The sequence below is a fragment of the Erinaceus europaeus genome, chromosome 5 (assembly GCF_950295315.1).
Source record: "Erinaceus europaeus chromosome 5, mEriEur2.1, whole genome shotgun sequence".
In the NCBI taxonomy this organism is placed as follows: domain Eukaryota; kingdom Metazoa; phylum Chordata; class Mammalia; order Eulipotyphla; family Erinaceidae; genus Erinaceus; species Erinaceus europaeus.
The window spans coordinates 11,097,530-11,116,246 of record NC_080166.1 but is presented as its reverse complement, the minus strand read 5'-3'; the positions used below and the strand labels follow the sequence as shown (position 1 = coordinate 11,116,246).

The 18,717-nt window shown below is 66.4% G+C and overlaps 2 protein-coding genes across 23 annotated transcripts; both read left to right on the top strand.

The window, feature by feature from the left end:
- The first annotated feature begins 40 nt into the window (after nucleotides 1-40).
- Nucleotides 41-11,973, top strand: BRD9 (bromodomain containing 9). Of its 19 annotated transcripts, XM_060191085.1 has the most exons (17): nucleotides 1,163-1,361; nucleotides 1,401-1,673; nucleotides 1,754-2,066; nucleotides 2,213-2,357; nucleotides 2,806-2,912; nucleotides 3,154-3,240; nucleotides 3,810-3,943; nucleotides 5,107-5,239; nucleotides 5,574-5,649; nucleotides 6,216-6,329; nucleotides 6,642-6,774; nucleotides 7,853-7,964; nucleotides 8,182-8,220; nucleotides 8,877-8,970; nucleotides 9,337-9,501; nucleotides 9,905-10,397; nucleotides 11,958-11,973. In XM_060191085.1, coding segments are annotated over exons 2-17 (2,241 nt in total). In that variant the 5' UTR covers nucleotides 1,163-1,361; nucleotides 1,401-1,578; the 3' UTR covers nucleotides 11,959-11,973. The 19 variants fall into 19 exon arrangements, with proteins under 19 accessions (XP_060047085.1, XP_060047084.1, XP_060047083.1 ...); XM_060191102.1 differs by lacking the exons at nucleotides 1,163-1,361; nucleotides 3,154-3,240; nucleotides 11,958-11,973 and adding an exon at nucleotides 41-196 and having other exon boundaries at nucleotides 1,459-1,673; nucleotides 1,754-1,886; nucleotides 2,006-2,066; ... (2 more) ...; nucleotides 6,234-6,329; nucleotides 9,723-10,048; XM_060191101.1 differs by lacking the exons at nucleotides 1,163-1,361; nucleotides 3,154-3,240; nucleotides 11,958-11,973 and adding an exon at nucleotides 41-196 and having other exon boundaries at nucleotides 1,459-1,673; nucleotides 1,754-1,892; nucleotides 2,006-2,066; ... (2 more) ...; nucleotides 6,234-6,329; nucleotides 9,723-10,048.
- Nucleotides 11,974-12,306: 333 nt separating this feature from the next.
- TPPP (tubulin polymerization promoting protein) lies at nucleotides 12,307-18,505 on the top strand. 4 transcript variants are annotated; one of them, XM_060191080.1, is made up of 4 exons: nucleotides 12,307-12,415; nucleotides 15,605-15,877; nucleotides 17,190-17,343; nucleotides 17,578-18,505. In XM_060191080.1, the coding sequence occupies exons 2-4, from the start codon at nucleotides 15,609-15,611 to the stop codon at nucleotides 17,770-17,772; spliced, it is 618 nt and encodes a 205-aa protein (XP_060047063.1). In that variant the 5' UTR covers nucleotides 12,307-12,415; nucleotides 15,605-15,608; the 3' UTR covers nucleotides 17,773-18,505. The 4 variants fall into 4 exon arrangements, with proteins under 4 accessions (XP_060047063.1, XP_060047065.1, XP_060047064.1 ...); XM_060191082.1 differs by having other exon boundaries at nucleotides 12,392-12,415; nucleotides 15,608-15,877; XM_060191081.1 differs by lacking the exon at nucleotides 12,307-12,415 and adding an exon at nucleotides 12,432-12,828 and having other exon boundaries at nucleotides 15,608-15,877.
- The last annotated feature ends 212 nt before the right edge of the window (nucleotides 18,506-18,717 follow it).

Genomic DNA, 18,717 nt, shown 5'->3' with positions numbered 1-18,717 from the left:
GGGGGGGAAAGGAAAGCTGGTAGAACGCCGGTTGACGTCATTTCCGGTCCGGCGCTCAGTTTCCGTCACCTTCGGCGCGGTACTCGGCACTTCCGGTCCGGGAGCCCCTTCCGACGTGCGTGGGGCGAGACGGGTGTGCCCGCCATGGGCAAGAAGCACAAAAAGCACAAGGCCGAATGGCGCTCGTCCTACGAGGGTGGGCGCGCTGGGGACAGGCGACGGGCGACCGTGGGGCCGGGCTGGGGACTGACGGGACATGGATGAGGCAGGAGGGGGAACGGGACAGGTGGGACGGGACAGGTGGAGGACAGGTGGAGGACAGGTGGGGGACAGGACAGGTGGGGGACAGGGCAGGTGGGGGACAGGACTGGTGGGGGACAGGGCAGGTGGGGGACAGGAGAGGTGGGGGACAGGGCAGGTGGGACAGGACAGGTGGGGGACAGGGCAGGTGTGGGACAGGGCAGGTGGGGGACACGACAGGTGGGGGACACGACAGGTGGGGGACACGACAGGTGGGACAGGACAGGTGGGGGGCAGGACAGGTTTGGGACAGGACAGGTGAGAGACAGTACAGGTCGGGGCAGACAGGTGGGGAGACAGGACTGGTCGGGAGACAGGACTGGTCGGGGGCAGGACAGGTGGGGAGACAGGACAGGTGGGGGATAGGGCAGTTGGGGGCAGGGCAGGTGGGGGCAGGGCAGGTGGGGGACAGGGCAGGTGGAGGACAGGACAGGTGGGGGACAGGACAGGTGGACAGGACTGGTGGGGGACTGGACAGGTGGGACAGGGCAGGTGGGGGACAGGGCAGGTGGGGGACACGACAGGTGGGACAGGACAGGTGGGGGGCAGGACAGGTTTGGGACAGGACAGGTGAGAGACAGTACAGGTCGGGGCAGACAGGTGGGGAGACAGGACAGGTGGACAGGACTGGTGGGGGACTGGACAGGTGGGACAGGGCAGGTGGGGGACACGGCAGGTGGGGGACACGACAGGTGGGGGACACGACAGGTGGGACAGGACAGGTGGGGGGCAGGACAGGTGGAGGACAGGACAGGTGCGGGACAGGACTGGTGGGGGACAGGACAGGTGAAGGACAGGACAGGTGGGTCAGGACAGGTGGCGGACAAGACAGTTGGGACAGGACAGGTGAGGGACTGGACAAGTGGGGGACAGGACACGTGGGACAGGACAGGTGGGGTGAAGGGACAGGACAGGATTCAGAGACAAATGGGGGGACAGGACAGGAGGAAGGAAGGGGACAGATGGGACCACCGCAGGTGGAGACCTGACCCAGGGCCGGGCTGGAGAGTGAGCCGGAGGCTCGGGTCTGGGGGTGCTCGTCGGGGTGTGGCCATCCCCAAGTGGTGGTGGCACCGTCCCGGATCAGGGACCCCGTGCAGGGCGGCCGTCTGGGCGGGGGCTTCTCCGGAGGTCAGCCCGCCCCCGGGTCGCCCGCAGACTACGCCGACAAGCCCCTGGACAAGCCGCTGAAGCTGGTCCTCAAGGTCGGGGGCAGCGAGGTGACCGAGCTCTCGGGGTCCGGCCACGACTCCAGCTACTACGACGACAGGTCCGACCATGAGCGCGAGCGGCACAGGGAGAAGAAGAAGAAGAAGAAGAAGAAGGCGGAGAAGGAGCGCCACCTGGACGACGAAGAGCGGAGGAAGCGCAAGGTGGGGGCGCCGCCCGCCCCCCACCCCCGGGCACCTCCGCCCCCGCCGCCCCTCACCGCGCCCCTCGGCTGTGCCCGCAGGAGGAGAAGAAGCGCAGGCGGGAGAAGGAGCACTGCGACACGGAGGGGGAGGCCGACGACTTTGACCCGGGCAAGAAGGTGGCCGTGGAGCCGCCGCCCGACCGGCCCGTGCGGGCCTGTCGCACACAGCCAGGCAGGTGTCCCCGGGACGGGGTGGGGGGAGGACCACCCGACCTCCCGGCCTCGTTCTTGGGGTGCGCGGGCACCGTCTCGGCGTCCGGCATCTGACCCCTCCTGGCCTCTTCACTCCAGCGGAGAGCCAGAGCACGCCCATCCAGCAGCTGCTGCAGCACTTCCTCCGCCAGCTGCAGAGGTGAGGGCGGGGCTGGGGGCACGGGCACGGGCAGCGCCCCTCCTCGCCCCTCCTCGCCGGCGTCGGCCCCGCGCCCTGCCGGGTGCCAGAGTTGTCCCGACCTCTGGGCGGCGGCGACCCTGGTCTGAGTCTCGGCTCCGCCTCAGGAAAGACCCCCACGGCTTCTTTGCCTTTCCCGTCACGGACGCCATCGCTCCCGGCTACTCCATGATAATCAAGCACCCCATGGACTTCGGCACCATGAAGGACAAGATCCTGGCCAACGAGTACAAGTCGGTCACGGAGTTCAAGGTGAGGCGCCGGGGCCGGGCCGTGTCCTCTGTCCTCGTGCACGGGGGTGGCCGGTCGGGTCCCATCCCTCTCGCCCTCCTCGCTCTCCAAGCCTCCGTGGCACCGGCCGGAAGCGGCTTCCAGGGCCGAGGGTTTGCCGGGGGTCCCCCAGCTCCGCAGGAGCCACGGAGCGGAAGCGGAGAAGCGTTCTTGGCGGTGACCGGGATCGGCTGCTCTCCCGCTCGGCCGGGTGCCTTCAGCACCAGAGAACTCTCTAGAAAAGGCTCTCGGGCCGCCGCGGGGCCCAGAGAGGAGCTGACCGTGCCGCCCGCCCTGGACTGCACCGAGCCTCGCGCTTCTCCCCAATGACGGCCTGTCCTCTCGGGTGGACACTTCTGAGGGCGCTCGGGCTGCCCTGCCCTGTCCACCTCTGTCCACGGGCGCTGATGGCCCGTCTCCTCACAGGCAGACTTCAAGCTCATGTGTGACAATGCCATGACGTACAACCGGCCGGACACGGTGTACTACAAGCTGGCCAAGAAGATCCTGCACGCGGGCTTCAAGATGATGAGCAAAGTGAGAGTCTGCGGGGCCCGGGGCCTGAGGGTGCCGCCCTCGCTCCCTTCCCCAGGGCTGACCCGACCCCCACCCACCCCACCCCACCCCACCCCCGTCCCCGGGGCTCAGGACGGCCTCGGGCGCCCTCGGCTCTGCTCCTTTCACTACGGTCAGCGTGGCTTCAGGGTGGGCGAGGGGAGGCCCCGGTCCTCCTGCCGCCTCGGGCACAGCCAGTTGAGGGTCTGCTGGCCGCATCCAGCCGCCTCTCGCCCCGAGGCCCCAGGTCACCCGAGAGCCAGGTTGCATGTGTCACCGTCGGGGAGCGAGCCGAGCCCAGAGCCCGTCGGTGAGCTGCAGCCCTGCCTTGCTAGGGGTCGGCCCAGGTCCCCCTCCCCAGGCCCTGCCTGCCCTGGTTGGCCCAGGTTGTCCTCACCTAACCCTCACGCAGCCTCCCCACACGCCTGCGGCCCCATCATAGCCGTCCTGACCCCCACACCAGTCCTCTCCACACCAGCGTGGTGCCCATCGCCACTCTCCACCACCAACATGGTGCCCCCCTCCCCCTCCACCACCAACATGATATCCCCCATCCCCACTCTCCTCCGCCACCAGCATGGTGCCCCCCACCCCCGCTCCCCCTCCACCACCAATATGGTGCCCCCCATCCCCCCTCCCCCTCCACCACCAACATGGTGCCCCCCATCCCCACTCCCCCTCCACCACCACCTTGTCCCCACTCTCCCTCCGTCACCAGCATCCCCCCCCGTTATTCCTCCATCACTGCCCTTCCCCCCAGTCCCCTCCATCATTTTCACACCCTTACCAGCACTGCCCTCCCCCACCCTCAGGTCAGCGGCCTGTCCTCTGTTGCAGGAGCGCCTGGCGGCTCTGAAGCGCAGCGTGTCGTTCATGCAGGACATGGATTTCTCTCAGCAGGCCGCCCTGCTGGGCAGCGAGGACACAGCCAGCGAGGACCCCACGCCCGAGGTGGTGCCCGTGCACGTGGAGACCGCCCGCAAGTCCAAGCGGCCCAGCAGAGAAGTGGCCAGGTAAAGGCCGCTGCCCCGCTCACCCCGTTCTCCAGCAGCGGGTGTGGCCGTGTTGTCATCTCACTCCTTCTGTGATCACTGCCTGGCCGCCTCTGTGGGCACTGTCTGGGTCTCTGTGGGCACTGTCTCAGTTTCTGTGGGCACCGTCTGGATCTCTGTGGGCACTGTCTGGGTCTCTGGGCACTGTCTGGGTCTCTGTGGGCACTGCCCAGGCCACTGTGGGCACTCTCTCAGTTTCTTTGGGCACTGTGCAGATCTTTGTGGGCACTGTCTGGGTCTCTGTGGGCACTGCCCGGGTCTCTGTGGGCACTGTCCATGCCTCTGGACACTGTCCAGATCTCTCTGTGGGCACTACCCAGCTGTGCTAGCTCCCATCCCAGGCCTGTTCCCAGGCCCTGGAGCTGTGTTGCTGAGTGAGCAGCCCCATGTGGGTGCTAGGAATGTGTTGGCTTGAGGGTGGGATCTCCGTGGTGCCAGCAGGGTGCCAGGCCCTGGGTCCTGTCACTGCTCAGGAGCCCTGCCCAAACACTGTCCCCTGGTGCTGTGCCGTGTGTCCTCTCTGTCCCCCACGTGGTCGGCGTCTGCCTGACACAGTCTGCTTACAGGGCTGCACCTCACCATGTCACGGTCTCCAGACCCCGGACCCTCTGTCAGTCCTCTCAGCTCCTGGCAGGGGCTTCCCACCTGCTTCTAGAACCTTCTGTGGTGGTCCCCCAGCACCTCTGAGTGGCTTGAATTGTGGTTGGGGGCGGTTCCTGCTTGGGGCCTGGGCTGTGGTCAGTCTTGGAGGGGTGGCTGGTGGTCCTGGGAGCCAGGGCTGTGGTCAGAGCCGCTGGGGGTTGGGGGTCCTGGTGCACTCCCCGGGTTTGGGTCACGTTCCTGAATGGCCTCGGAATGGCCTCGGGCAGAGCTCCCTGGGGGGGAGACTGGCTGCTCTAGTCCTTCCCTGGACAGTGACCCTGAGGCCCTCACACCTTTCTCCCTGTCCCCACCCTCTCTCCCCTGCCCCACGCTCTTCCCTTCTGTTTACCTCCTCCTCTCTTCCCTGTCCGTGTTCCTTCCCTCCTCTCCCTGCACCCTTGTCTTCATGTCCCCACCCTCCTCTCCCCTGCTCTCTGACCCCCGTCCCCTCCCCTCTTGACCCCTCTGCCCATATCCCCCAGCTCCTTGCTGGAGCCTGAGGGCAGTGCGTGCAGCCTGACAGACAGCACTGCAGAGGAGCACGTGCTGGCCCTGGTGGAGCACGCGGCTGATGAGGCTCGAGACAGGCTCAGCCGCTTCCTGCCAGGGGGCAAGGTGGGTACCCAGAGTGGCGGGCATGCGGGGAAGGGGCTGAGAGGTCAGCTGACCCCCACCCCCGCTCCTCCTGGGGCATCTGCTTAGGGCTCCCCTGGGGTGTCCCCGACCCTACACTGTCCTCGCCGCCTGGAAAGTCCTCCGGCTCAGCCTCTCACAGGCGCCGAGGCCCCTTGGCCCTCCCTTCCCCCTTGCTGTTGCTCTGGGAGCCGTCTCGGGGGTCCTGCAGTGGGGCAGGGGTGCCAGCTCTGGGGGACGTGGGGACACCGGCCTGGCCCTGGGGACAGCGTGGAGGCCGTAGGGTGACCAGGGCCCCTCGGACGCCCTCTTGCAGATGGGTTACCTGAAGAGGGGCGGGGACGGCAGCCTTCTCTACAGCGTGGTCAGCTGTGTTGAGCCCGATGCCGAAGGTGCGTGCCCACGGACCCACGGCCACATGCCTACTTGCCTGCAGCCAGACACCACCAGTGCTGACCCCTGTCCTGACCCCCCACCCTGTCCTTACCCCACCCTGTCCTGACTCCCCCCATCCTGATCCCCCACCCTGTCCTGACCCCCCCCACCCTGTCCTGACCCCCCACTCTGTCCTGACTCCCCCCATCCTGATCCCCCACCCTGTCCTGACTCCCCCCATCATGACCCCCATCCTGTCCTGACTCCCCCCCCATCCTGACCCCCTACTCTGTCCTGATCCCTCTCCCTGTGATGAGTCCCCTGCTGCCCTGGCCGTGAGCCCCACTCCACACCCTGACCCTCGACCTGTGCTTATGACAGGGGTTCCCTTGGTGGCTGTGTGGGCGGAGGCTTAGCCAGATCTCTGAGCCCTTGTGTGAGCTGAGGGGGTGGGTCTGCTGTGAGACGTGGAGGGGCGGGGGTGGTCGGCAGAGGGGCGTGGTCGGCAGAGGGGCGTGGCCTGCTCAGGGGCGGGCGTGGTCTGTCGAGGGGCGTGGTCGGCAGAGGGGCGGGTCCTGCTCAGGGACCTTCTCTCTTGCAGAGGACGAGACCCACCCGGTGGACCTGAGCTCCCTGTCCAGCAAGCTGCTGCCCGGCTTCCCTGCACTGGGCGGCAAGGACGAGCGGGGCGGCAAGGGTGAGCGGGCCCGGCGTGGGCATGAGGAGTGCGTGTCGGTGTGTGCGTGTCGGTGCACGAGCAGGCGTGTGACAGGTCAGCTGCACGTGTCAGCCTGTGTGGTGCGGTGTGGGCTCGCGTGTGTAGGAGTGTGCGTGCCGTGTCCTGGGGCAGTGGGCTCTCCCCAAGGGAGGGTCGTGGCTCTTCAGACAAGCCAGGGGCTCCTTCCTCCTCACGGGACCAGTCTCGGGTGCAGGAAGTACCTGCGCTTGCCCCAGAGCAGAGCTCACGGGACACTGGGGGCGCAGACCTGACCCCCCCACCCCGTCTCAGTCACCTTCCTCTCGAGCGCCAGCACTGCCCTGTCCACGCAGAACAACTCTGTGTTTGGGGACCTGAAGCCTGATGAGGTGGAGCTGCTCTACTCTGCCTACGGGGATGAGACCGGTGTGCAGTGCGCACTGAGGTGAGGGGCGGCGTGTGGGGGGCTGAGGTGAGGGGCTGTTGTGTAGGGGGCTGAGGTGAGGGGCTGTTGTGTAGGGGGCTGAGGTGAGGGGCTGTCGTGTAGGGGGCTGAGGTGAGGGGTGTGCAGTGCATACTGAGGTGAGGGGCAGGCGTGTAGGGGGCTGAGGTGAGGGGCAACATGCAGGGGGGCTGAGGTGAGGGGTGTGCAGTGCGCACCGAGGTGAGGGCCGGTGTGTAGGGGGGCTGAGGTGATGGGCAGCATGTAGGGGGGCTGAGGTGAGGGGTGGCTTGTAGGGGATGCTGAGGTGATGGGCTGGCATGTAGGGGGGGCTGAGATGAGTGATGGCATGTAGGGGGAGGCTGAGGTGAGGGGCAGTGTGTATGGGGGCTGAGGTGAGGGGTGGCGTGTAGGGGGGCTGAGGTGAGGGGTGGCGTGTAGGGGGTGCTGAGGTGATGGGCTGGCGTGTAGGGGGGGCTGAGATGAGTGATGGCATGTAGGGGGGCTGAGGTGAGGGGCAGTGTGTATGGGGGCTGAGGTGAGGGGTGGCGTGTAGGGGGGCTGAGGTGAGGGGCAGTGTGTATGGGGGCTGAGGTGAGGGGTGGCGTGTAGGGGGGCTGAGGTGAGGGTTGACGTTTAGGGGGACTGAGGTGAGGGGCGGCGTGTAGGGGGGCTGAAGAGGGGCTGGTGTGTAGGAGGCTGAGGTGAGGGGCGGCGTGTAGGGGGGCTGAGGTGAGGGGCTGGTGTGGAGGGGCTGAGTGGAGGGGTGGCGTGTAGGGGGGCTGAGGTAAGGGGCTGGTGTGTAGGGGCTGAGGTGAGGGGCGGTGTGTAGGGGGGCTTAGGTGAGGGGCTGTGTGTAGGGGGGCTGAGGTGAGGGCCTGGCATGTAAGGGGCTGAGGTGAGGGGCAGCGTGTAGCTGGGGCTGAGGTGAGGGGCTGGTGTGTAAGGGGCTGAGATCAGGGGCAGTGTATAGGGGGGCTGAGGTGAGGGGCAGTATGTATGGGGGCTGAGGTGAGGGGCGGGTGTGTAGCGGGGCCAAGTGGGGGCAGGCAGAGTACGTTCACACAGACCCCCACCTCAGCCTGCAGGAGTTCGTGAAGGACTCCGGGAGCTACAGCAGGAGGATGGTGGACGACCTCCTGGACCAGATCACGGGCGGCGACCACTCGCGGGTGTTGTTCCAGCTCCGACAGGTGAGGCCGGGTGGGGCGGCCCGTGTGTCGGGGCCTGGGGGGGGGGTGGCTAGTGGGCAGGCGGGGTCGCTCTTCCACATGGCCAGCTCATGGTCACTGCAGCCACAGCTGTGGGTGTCTCCCAGCTGCCGCTTTTGGGGGGCCCCAGGGTCAAGCCTCGTGTCCCCGTGAGTGGACGCCACCTGTGACCCCACAACCCCGCCTCTGTCCCCTGTAGAGGAGAAACGCTCCGGTGAAGACCCCAGATGACATGAAGGTGGGTGTCCGGACCCCGTCACCTGCGATCAGTCCTGGGGACCATGCGGCCTGCTGTGGGGGTGTCATCCTTCTGGGCATTGAGGCCTCAGCCCCCAGACTTGGTGCCGGATGAGGGGTGTGCAGTGAGGTGGGAAAGTGGGTGGACTAAACTGTGGGGACGGGTCACATGGGGGCCTAAGTGTGAGGACACCTCGAGTGTCCGGGAAGTGTCTTGTCTAAGGGGGTGTGTCCGGTCACCTCAGAAAGACAATTCCATCTGCAAGCTTCTCTATAAGGGCGTCTCTGTCAGGGCGTCTCTGCGAGTGTGTTTCTGTCAGGGCATCTCTGAGGTCGTGTCAGTCACCCTCAGCAAGATGTGACTTGTGAAGACTCTTCATGGTGACTTCAGAGAAAACAGCCTTGTCTCTGGGGGTGTCTGAGTGGGTGTCTGGGCTGCGTGTGGAGGTGTCTGTGAGGGTGTCTGAAGGTGTCTGTCTGTGGGGTTGTGTCTGGTGGTGTCTGTGGGATTCTGTCTCCGGCCACTGTGGGCAGAGTGAGCGCAGCACCGTGTCCTCTGGGTGTGGGGCTGGCGGCCTCCCTGTGGTCGGGCTGCCTAGGCCAGGCCTTGTGTCCACTGCGCGTGACCCGCCGTCACCCTGTTTCTGCCCCCTGCAGGCTGGGGATGCGCTTGGCGGGTCTGTGCTGGACTTCATGCCCATGAAGCCCTACTCCGACGTCTCGCTGGACATCTCCATGCTGGGCTCTCTGGGTAGGTGGTGGGGCCTGCCTTATGGGGACCTGGTCAGGTGGTGGGCGATGAGGGGACTGGGCTGGGACCACCATCAGGGAGCCGGCCGCCTGCCTGGACTGTCCCAGCTTTGTTCCTGGAGCCCCCACGGAGCCGTGCTGCCACCTGGCCCAGGCTGCTCCCAGTGGCAGGCCTCAGCCCCGCCTCCTGCCCCATGCCTGTCCTGGTCCCTGTGGCGGCCCCTCCTTGTGGCCCTGCCATCCCCTCAGCTTCAGGGCGAGGAGGGTTGTGCTGGGCCTGGAGCGGCTCCCGCCTCCTATGGGCCTGCTCCCCTGGGTGTCCCCTGGGCCCGGGTGATGGTGGCATGCATCCATCCGTCCATCGCAGGGAGGGTGAAAAAGGAGCCGGAGCCGGAGGACGGGCCACTGCACCTGGACGAGACGGCCAAGCTGCTGCAGGACCTGCAGGAGGCTCAGGCGGAGCGTGGGGGGTCGCGGCCCTCCTCCAACCTCAGCTCCCTGTCCAACGCCTCAGACCCGCAGCACCCGCCAGGTGCGGGGGACGGGGTGGGGGGGCGTGAACTTGGACCCACAGCCCCTGCGGGGTGAGGGGGGAACCTGTGGGCAGGCGCCTCAGACCCGCAACACCCGCTGGGGGACGGGGGCGGGGTGGTGAGCCTGGACCCACAGCCCCTGCGGGGTGATGGGGGAACCTGGGGGCTCGCAGCACCCGCCAGGTGCAGGGCAGGGGAGTGACTGCCCGTTCTCCCACAGGAAGCCCATCGCGCCTCAGTGTGGGGGAGCCACCCGAGGTGGCCCACGACCCCTATGAATTCCTGCAGTCCCCCGAGCCCGCAGCCCCCGCCAAGAGCTAACCGCCAAGCCACAGAGCATGGATGGTGCGGGCGGGAGGAGGCCACAGGTAGCGCTGACCTGACATGGGTCCATCTCTGCAGCTGTGACCCCACAGGCAGGTGCGGGCCGAGCCGGGTGGTGGGGACCTGCCGACACACTGCCCCCCCGAGTCCCGCCCTGTCCCCCCATGGCCCCCGTGGCCCAATCCACGTGGAGCCAGAGCTCAGACCTGAATAAAGTTTTCTCAATGTGTGCCTGTTGGGGCTTCTGGAGATGCTGGGGTTCCCAGGTGCTCGTAAACACTCCAGGGGCCCCTCGGTATCTCAGACGTGGGGGGTCTCCGTCTTGGCCTGACTGGATTCTGAACTTCCATGTTCTCCTCGGGTGTCAGGAGCAGCTTGGCCCAGCATTGGGGAAGAGCTGCCTTCAGCCTCAGGCTCCTGCACCCCAGCTGGGCCAAGCTGCTCCTGACACCCAGAGGAGAACCCAGGCCCCTCAGGCTCTAGCACCCTCTCTGACCCCCCCCCCTTTTGCCCTCAGCCCCCAGCACCCCTCAGGAAATTGGGTGAAGCAGGTCTCCACTTCCAGCCCATGGTAGGTGGGCTTTGCTGTTGACTCCTAGGCCTAGACCCCAATGCTGACCTGGGTGGGGGTCCTGGGCCCAGTCCTCTTTCTGTTCTGGTAAAATCTTTGTGCCAGGGCCCGCATGCCCCCCTGAGGCTCTAAGCTCAGCTTCTGGGGTGCCAGGAGGGGCAGGGGCCCGGGGGACAGTCTGGGAGTGCCTGGCCCTGCCCCTCGAAGCAGCTGTCCCAGGGTCCTAGCTGTGCTTTGGGGCTTGGGGGCAGTGCTAGCCTTTCTGTTAGGGAAGGCCAGGAAGTGACCACAGCTGGGCAGTCGGGGGCACACGGGCCAAGAAAGGGACTGGGGGAGGTGCCAGAGTCTACAGAGGGGCTAGCCACATGTCCCCAGCGGGCACTGCAGTAGGCTGGGCCAATGGGAGGGAGCCCTGCTGAGTGGACAGCCCCCCCCCCCGACAAGCCATCCCAGTGGCCACTTCCTGCCCGCACTGAGGGGCCAGGCTGTTTACCAAACACAGATTGTTGCTAGGGGATACGGGACACAGCTTGTCCCTATCCAGTCCTTCCACACCTCCGGGCAGCCGGAAGGCCACACCCTGCCTGCCACAGTGATGCCTGTCCTGGGTCAGCCTATCCACTCACGGGGCACTTGGGCGCCCAGAGGCCTGGTCCTCACGCAGCACAAGGGGCCCGGCACCGGCACCCTGTTATCTGGCACTGGGGCAGCCACACTGTTGTCTCCGTCTCCCATCAGTTCTCAGCCGTGTGCAAGGCCAGCCCCTCCTGTGTCCCCAGCTCTGGCCAAGCTCCCCTGCAGAAGCTACCTGGTGGCCTTTCACCCCTGGCCAGCACACAAACGGTGGTCAGCGCCAGGCAGGGCACAGGCCTGGCCACACCTGTGGGGGCTGTCCTCACCCTCTCTGCCTTCCCCAGCGCCTGAGGACGCCCAGCCCTGGGTGGAGGCTGTCTCAGCCCCCGTGGACTCCATCCCCACCCTCCAGCCCCCAGCCATGGGACTCCTGACACTCCCCTGGGGGAGGATCCTAGCACCTTTGGCTTCCAAGGGGAAGTATGGGAGGGGCAGGGGTGTACCTGGAAGGGCCGGGCAGGAGGACGGGCTGCCCACTCCCAGGAGCCCCTGACTGGAGCCACACACATCCCACTCGCTGTCCATGCTGGGACACACACCACTGGTGACTGCTGTGCAAGCCTGTCACCCAGTAGGCTCCCCAAGCCCCAACTCTGCCTCTGCTCTACTTCCCAGCACCTGCAGCCTTCCCACCAACAGACCCTCGAGTCCCCAGGGGGGCCTCCATCCATCCCTCTGTCCCCTGAGCCCTTTCATTCCTGCAGCATGGCCTCAGTTGGTCTGTCCCTGTGGTCCCCTGGGCCAAGGGCTCTGCGTGTTAAGCCACCTGTGGTGCCCACCTTCAGGTGTGCTGCCCCTGCCTGGTGTGGGGACAGGGCTGCCTGGACAGTGGCAGGCGCGAGGACACCTGCCCAGGTGGATGGGCAGAGGGTGTGGGGGACCCTGTGGAGGCCCGCTTTTGGGCACCTCTGTCCTCTGCACCTGCAGACCCAGCCCCGCGCATCGCATCCAGCACTGTGGGAGTCACAGCGGAAGGACGCCTCAGTGTCCCCCACTGACAGAAGGGGCCCCACATGCTGCATCTGGGCGCCTGGGATATAGACTGATGGACAGACATCCTCCCTGAGGTCAGCAGCGGAAGCGGCCGTGCGGGGTGGGGCTACGGAAGACAGCTGCCCAGCCTCACACCCCTTCCCACCTACACCCCGCCCTTCCTGCACACCCCCCCAGCTCCCTCCCAGTCCCCCGCGTCGGCCGCTCAGCCGAGCCTTTTATTTCGGAGGGCCAGCCCGGGCAGCCAATGAGCGTGCGGGCGGGGCGAGGCGTGAGACCTGGGGGCGGGGCCACGATGGAGGGGCGGGGCTTTCTGCGAGACGGCCAGTGGGCGCACGGGACGGCGCGGGGGCGGAGCTGGCGGCGGAGCAGGGGTGCAGGCGGTGGCGGAGGTGAGGGGCAGGGGCTCCGACACGGGCGGGGGTCGCGTGCAGACCCCCCCCCGGGCTCTGCGTCGCCCGGTCTCCCGGGACACCCAGGGGTGCGGGCTGGGGGACGGCCAGCCAGGCCACCTGCGTGCGCAGGGCTGGGGACGGGCGCGGGGAGGGGTGCAGGTGGACGCGGGGAGGGGTGCAAGGTGCAGGGCCAGGGGCGCGGGCAGCTGAGCCGGTGGAGCTCCGGCCGGGCCGTTCTGAGTGAGTTGCGGCCCCGGGACCCCCGGCCCTCCGGCCCCCACGGCGGAGAGAAGGCCTCCGCCCCCAGAGTGCAGGGGTGCAGCCCGCAGCAGCAGGGGCCTCGCAGACCCGCCGCCACCTGGCCCCAGGTGAGCTCAGCGCCAGGATCCAGGAGCTTCCGCGGGTGACAAGTGAGTTCACACGGCGGGGACAGGAGGCGGTCAGCCTGTCCCGCACCAGCCGCCAGGAGGCGCACGGCCCGCAGGGACCCAGTTATGTAAACGAGCGCCTCTCCGCCTCCAGGCTGGCCTCTTTGCTCCGGGGGGATGCTCCCCTCCCTGTCTGTCGGCCTCTCCTCTGCTCCTTCTCTGTCTGTCCTGTGCTCTGTCTGCTTGGGCTGTGCTCCGTGTCTGTCCTGCTATCTCTCGTGCTTCTTGTCTGTCTGCCTGTGCTGTGCTCCCTGTCTGCTCTGCTGGCTGTCCTGTTCACCTGCTCTCCTGTCCTGTTCTCTCCTGTCCTGTTCACCTGCTCCCACTACCTGGCCTGGGTGTGTCTTTGTGTATGCAGAGTCCCTGGGGACTCCCATCACCATCTCTCTGGAAGCCCTCCCCCCACGGCCAACCTCTGGGAGGGAAGCTGAGGTGGGGGTCTCTAGCACAGACCAGCCCCTCTCCCACCACACCCCATGCCACAGCCTCCGTCTAGGGTGTTTGGGGAATTGTATCTTGTGTCAGCCCCTTGGAGAGACGACAGGTCTGTGGCTTCCAGTTTCCAGAGGGGTCTGTATTTCTGGAAGATTCCATTCCTGTCCAGCCTGAGGAGTGGAGGGGGGGGCCCTCCTCTGCCTGCCTGGCTCCTGGTGTCCCTGTCCCTGTCCTTGTCCCTGCAGGCCACAGGGAGAAGGGCTCTTGTGGGCTGTGGGCTTCTAGGGAGGTGGTCATGGGGCCCCCAGGGACTCTGCAAACACATAGAAACACCCAGGCCAGGCAGTGGAGCAGAGACAGGCAGACAGACAGACAGGCAGGCAGCTGGAGCAGTGTGGCTGGCAGGCGCCCCCTGCCCAGAGCCTGAGGAGTGGGAGCTGGGGCAGGAGGGGCAGCTGTTTGTAGCTGGTGATGCTGGGTGGGGGGACAGGCTCCGGGGGGTGCAGGTCCCTGTCCAGAGACGGAACCTGGGCCTGGCAGGCACTCTGTCTGTCCCCTGCAGGGGGTTGGCCATGCAGCTGGGTGGAGCTCAGGGCTGCTGGCCATGCCCACCTGTCTGGGGCATGTCCCCGTGTGTGTATCCGTCTGTCTGTGGGGCCGACCCCTCACCAGAAATGTCCTGGTTTCTGCCGGCTGCCCTCCTTGTGGTGGTTTGGCCCTGGGGCTTTGTGCCGCGGACCCCACTGCCCAGAGGCATCTCAGACAGAGACTGGCAGAGACACACAGAGGGAGAGACCACAGCGCTGTTCCACCACTCCCAAAGCCTCCTGTGTGTGGAGCTTCCCTGTGGTGTTTGGGGGCTCGAACCCAGGTTCTTACACGTGGCAGAGTGTGCACTCTACCTGGGTCTCTGCTCAGCCCCTCAGGAGGACACTGGACCCGCCGGACCCGCTCTCTGCCTGGCTGGCGCTGGGAGGCTGGCTCCTCTGTCCCCGTACCACATCCCTCCCCCACTCAGCTGAGTCCCGCCAACCTCCGGGCCCCCGCCCCTGCACCCACCATGTGCCTATCCCATGCACCTTCTCCCCTGTACCCCCTTCTGTGCAACCCTACCCCCACCCTGTGTGCCTCCTTCCCTGTGGTCTGTCTCCTGGGCTGGGCTCACAGCCCGGCAGCTCAGTGTCCTTCCTCAGCTCTGTGCATCCCATGGCCTGGCCTTGCTGACCCCTCTGGTAGACACACCTGTCCCTCACAGACACCTGTCCACTGACAGATACACCTGTTCTCTCTCAGACACGCCTGTCCCTCACACACTCACCTGTCTACCTACAGACTCACCTGTCCTGTCACAGACATGCCTTTCCACTCAGACACACCTGTCCACTCACAGACACACCTGTCCACTCACAGACACACTTGTCCACTCACAGACACACTTGTCCACTCACAGACACACCTGTCCATTCACAGACACACCTGTCCCTCACAGACACACTTCCTGGTCATACACACAGCACCTGTCGTAGCAGGACCTCCTTGAGCGCTGCTGTCCCTCCTCTGTGACCTGCCGTGAGGGGTCTGTCCTGTGTCACACTTCCATGGGTCACACTCAGGCCTCAGAGCCCAAGGAGCTGAGAGGACCTCCAGTCACTGAAGTGGGAGTGGGGGCTGAAGACTGGTGTCCTCTGTCCCCGGGCTGTGTCCCCAGGGATGGTGACCTTGGCTGTGTCCCCCACAGAAACCCTGCCCCCTAGACTGTAATTCCACCTGGCCGGGTGCTCCGGGCCTTCTTGAAGAGGCGGACACAGTCACCATCTGCCCACACCTTGTCCTGTTCTGTTCACCACAGTGACACCCCCACTCTGGGATGCCTTTCCCTGCCCTCTGAGCCCCCAGCAGGACGGGCTGGGCCCTCACAGACCAGAGCCACATCCACTGTCTCCCCTTCCGGACTAGGACCCTACTTCCTTTCACTGGGCTGGGAGTCCGTCCTCCTGTAAACATGGGATGTCTCCCCCCACCCCATGAGCTTGGGGTCCTCTTGCTACCCCTGGCAGGGTCAGTCTTCCTCTGAGCATGGGGTGAGGGCCTCCATGACTGAGTTTGGGGGGACTGCTATATGGACACTGCAGGGTCCCCAGCTTCCAGCCAGCCCAGGTAGCCCTAGGCCCCAGCTCCCTCTGCAAGGGGCTGATGGGGCAGCCAGACTGGGGACCCCGACCAACAGGAGGCTCTGCTGGCAGTGTGGGGAGTGCGGGGCCCAACTAGGGCGCCCATGCTGCCGCCTGCCCCGTGACGGAGTGACCCCTCCTTCGTCCCGTAGCAGCATGGCCGACGGCAAGGCCCGGTCTGCCCCCAGGACGCCCCCCTGCTCCCCAGGGGACCCCGTCAGGGACAGGCCGGAGGGGGCGGCCGAGGTGGCCGAGGTCAGCGCCCTAGAGGAGGCCTTCCGGCGCTTTGCGGTGCACGGGGACAGCAGGGCCAGCGGGCGTGAGATGAACGGCAAAAACTGGACCAAGCTGTGCCGAGACTGCCAGGTCATCGATGGCCGCACTGTCACCGTCACTGACGTGGACATCGTCTTCAGCAAGATCAAGTGAGGGGACAGGGTGGGGCGGGGCCGGCCAGGGGGCAGGGGGATGGCATGTGGTCAGCCTGGGGCCAAGGGACGGGGTGGAGTCATCACGTGGGGTGGGGTCAGCCAGGGTCAGGGGACGGAAGAACTAGGGGCAGAGGCAGCTGTAGGATTCCTGGGGCTGAGGGTGGGTGCTGGGGGGGCCTGTGGCCAGGTGTTGGACGTGGCCGCCACGTGACTGTCAGCTTCACACCCTGTGCAGGGGGCCATGCCGCACCCCATGTCCCCGGGTGGGGCCTCACATCTGCCTGGGTCATCCCGGCAGCCCAGTGAGGGGCGGCGTGGATGCAGGCCCTCCCACCCTGAATGTCCCCTCCCATCCTGTAGGGGACGGTGCTGGCGGGTGCGCAGGGATCTGCTGGCCCCCAGCCTGGCTCCAGGAGACCGTGTCCCTGGGTGACCCTGGGACGCAGCCAGACCTAGGCTGCAGCAGAAAGTGGAGTCCTGGCTCCCGGGCTAGGGGTGCGGGGGACAGAGGGACACGTGGCCCCATTGTCTGGGCACAGATGGGCATTGTCAGCAAGGATCCCGGACAGACTGTGGCGTCATAGTGGGGACACGGGGACCCCGCAGGTGGGGCAGCCCGTGTCCAGCCTGAATGTGGCTCTGACAGTCTCTGTCCCCTCCAAGTGACTCACACTGGTGGTGCCTGGTGCCGCCGTGAATAGGGGGACAGGCGTGCCTCTGCCGGCCTGGGACTGAGGGCCGCGGGGCTGTAGTGACCTGGGCCTGGGGACCTTGGCGCTGCCTCTCTGTCTGCTGGTCCTGCACAGCCCCCACCCTGGAGACCCCGTCTTAGCTTCCTGGGAAGGGAGTGTGGAGCCCAGTATGAGGCTGTGTGTCCCTCTGTCCTACCTTCCCTTCCCCCACTGAAGACAAGCCTATCCCACTCCTCTGCTCCCCTGACCCCCGTGTGGTGTCCCCTGAGGGAGGGCCTGGGGGTGGGGCCCCACCACTGAGAGGCCCGGGTGGGAGTGGGGGGATCTGGGTCTGGGGGTCCGTGTCCCAGGTCAGGAGTGGGAGCTGGCCGCCTTCCATAGCATCGGAGGACCCTGTGTTTGCTGCCGTCGCCACGGCAACCGAAGGGTGTAAACACTGGGGCCCAGCTGGGTTAACCTTTGACCTGCTTCCAGCAGAGGTGGGTGGGGTGTACTTGCAAGTGTCGGGGTTCCCCTTATGTTGCTGGGTCCTGCCTCTAGTTCACGGGTCACCCTGTGATGGCAGATGAAGGCTGGAGCCCCTCCCCAGCCCCCTGAGCCGCCCCCCTCCCCAGGAGCAAGGGCTGCAGGACCATCACCTTTGAGCAGTTCCGGGAGGCGCTGGGTGAGTTGGCCAGGAAGAGATTCAAGGACAAGAATGAGGAGGACGCCGTGCGGGAGGTTCACCACCTGGTGGAGGGCAAGGCCCCCATCATCTCAGGGGTCACAGTGAGTGGACGGGGGCTCAGGGGCTGGGGGGAGCTGCTGACCATGCCCTAGCTGGCCCCCGCACCCAGTGCCTGCCCGGCCCCACCCCCGCCTCCACAGGTACCATCCTGTGGGGACACCCCTTCCTCCTGTGCAGCCGTCAGCTGACCCCCCGGGCCTAGAGCTGACCCCTCCCCACAGAAGGCCGGGTGTCAGCTGACCCCCTGGGCCTAGAGCTGACCCCTCTCCCCACAGAAGGCGGTCTCATCACCCACTGTCTCGCGGCTCACCGACACCAGCAGGTTCACGGGCTCCCACAAGGAGCGTTTCGACCCCTCGGGCCGTGGCAAGGGCAAGGCCGGCCGCGTGGACCTGGTGGACACCTCAGGCTACGTGTCGGGCTACAAGCATGCAGGCACCTACGACCAGAAGGTGCAGGGGGGCAAGTAGCGCCCCCACTCCCCACATCCCGCTGCGCAGCGCTGACCGTCTGCCTCCCCTCCCTCACTGACCTGCTAACCTCCCCCACCCTGTTATCCGGCCAGGGCCGCCGAGGGCTCTCACACTGCTGGCCGGGGAACCCCGGGACAGAGCCTGTTGGGGTGCCGCACCCCAGACCCCAGAGCTGTGGGCAGGTGGGCTAACACACTAACCAGGGGCACGGACCTGTCAGGGGCTCAGGCAGCTGCGTACACAGACACACACACACACACACACACACACACACACACACACGCACACGCACACACATATATGTGCACACACAACCACGCACAACACGCAGACATGACTGTGCCCAGGCCCTTCACAGACACCCCCCCCCGGCACACGAGAGGCTCCCCTAAACCAGCAGGAGCCTGACAGCCTGTGACCCCCAGGCCCTGGGGAGGCCCATCCCGGACCCCAGAGCTGAGCCAGGACCCTACCGGGCCTCGGGGCAGGGAACATTCTCCCCGCCGTGGTGTCAGTCAGCAAGCACAGCCAGGATGTCACCTTCACTGCCCACACACCTGTCCCTGTGTGAGCAACACTGCCTCCCCACGCATGCCCTGTATCACCTGACCTGCCCGTGTCCCCATGTCATGCACACGGCCCCCCAGCCCTGTGCGTGCAGCCCCGTCACACGCATGTGTTTGTGTCAACTTGTACTAACCATGGTGACTACAAACTAATAACTCTGAGAGAGATGGAACCACGTGGGATAGTCACAGGGATAGGGAGGACACCGGGTGTGGGGGCTCTCAGGGAGGACTCGGGTCCAGCTCTGTGGGAGACCCTCAGACTCATAGGGAGGACACGGGGGTTGTCTCAGGACTCAGGTCCAGCCCCTGTGGGGACCCTCAGACCCACAGGGAGGATATGGGGGGGCTCAGGGAGGACTCAGGTCCAGCTCCT

Bases quoted from the DNA above. Each gene is read 5' to 3' on its own strand.
- TPPP (XM_060191080.1), top strand. From the start codon at position 15,609: ATGGCCGACGGCAAGGCCCGGTCTGCCCCCAGGACGCCCCCCTGCTCC. The intron at 15,878-17,189 runs GTGAGGGGACAG...CCCCCTCCCCAG, and splicing joins ATCGTCTTCAGCAAGATCAA to GAGCAAGGGCTGCAGGACCA. The intron at 17,344-17,577 runs GTGAGTGGACGG...CTCTCCCCACAG, and splicing joins CCATCATCTCAGGGGTCACA to AAGGCGGTCTCATCACCCAC.
- BRD9 (XM_060191084.1), top strand. From the start codon at position 1,579: ATGAGCGCGAGCGGCACAGGGAGAAGAAGAAGAAGAAGAAGAAGAAGG. The intron at 2,358-2,805 runs GTGAGGCGCCGG...CCTCACAGGCAG, and splicing joins AGTCGGTCACGGAGTTCAAG to ACTTCAAGCTCATGTGTGAC. The intron at 5,240-5,573 runs GTGGGTACCCAG...GCCCTCTTGCAG, and splicing joins GCTTCCTGCCAGGGGGCAAG to ATGGGTTACCTGAAGAGGGG.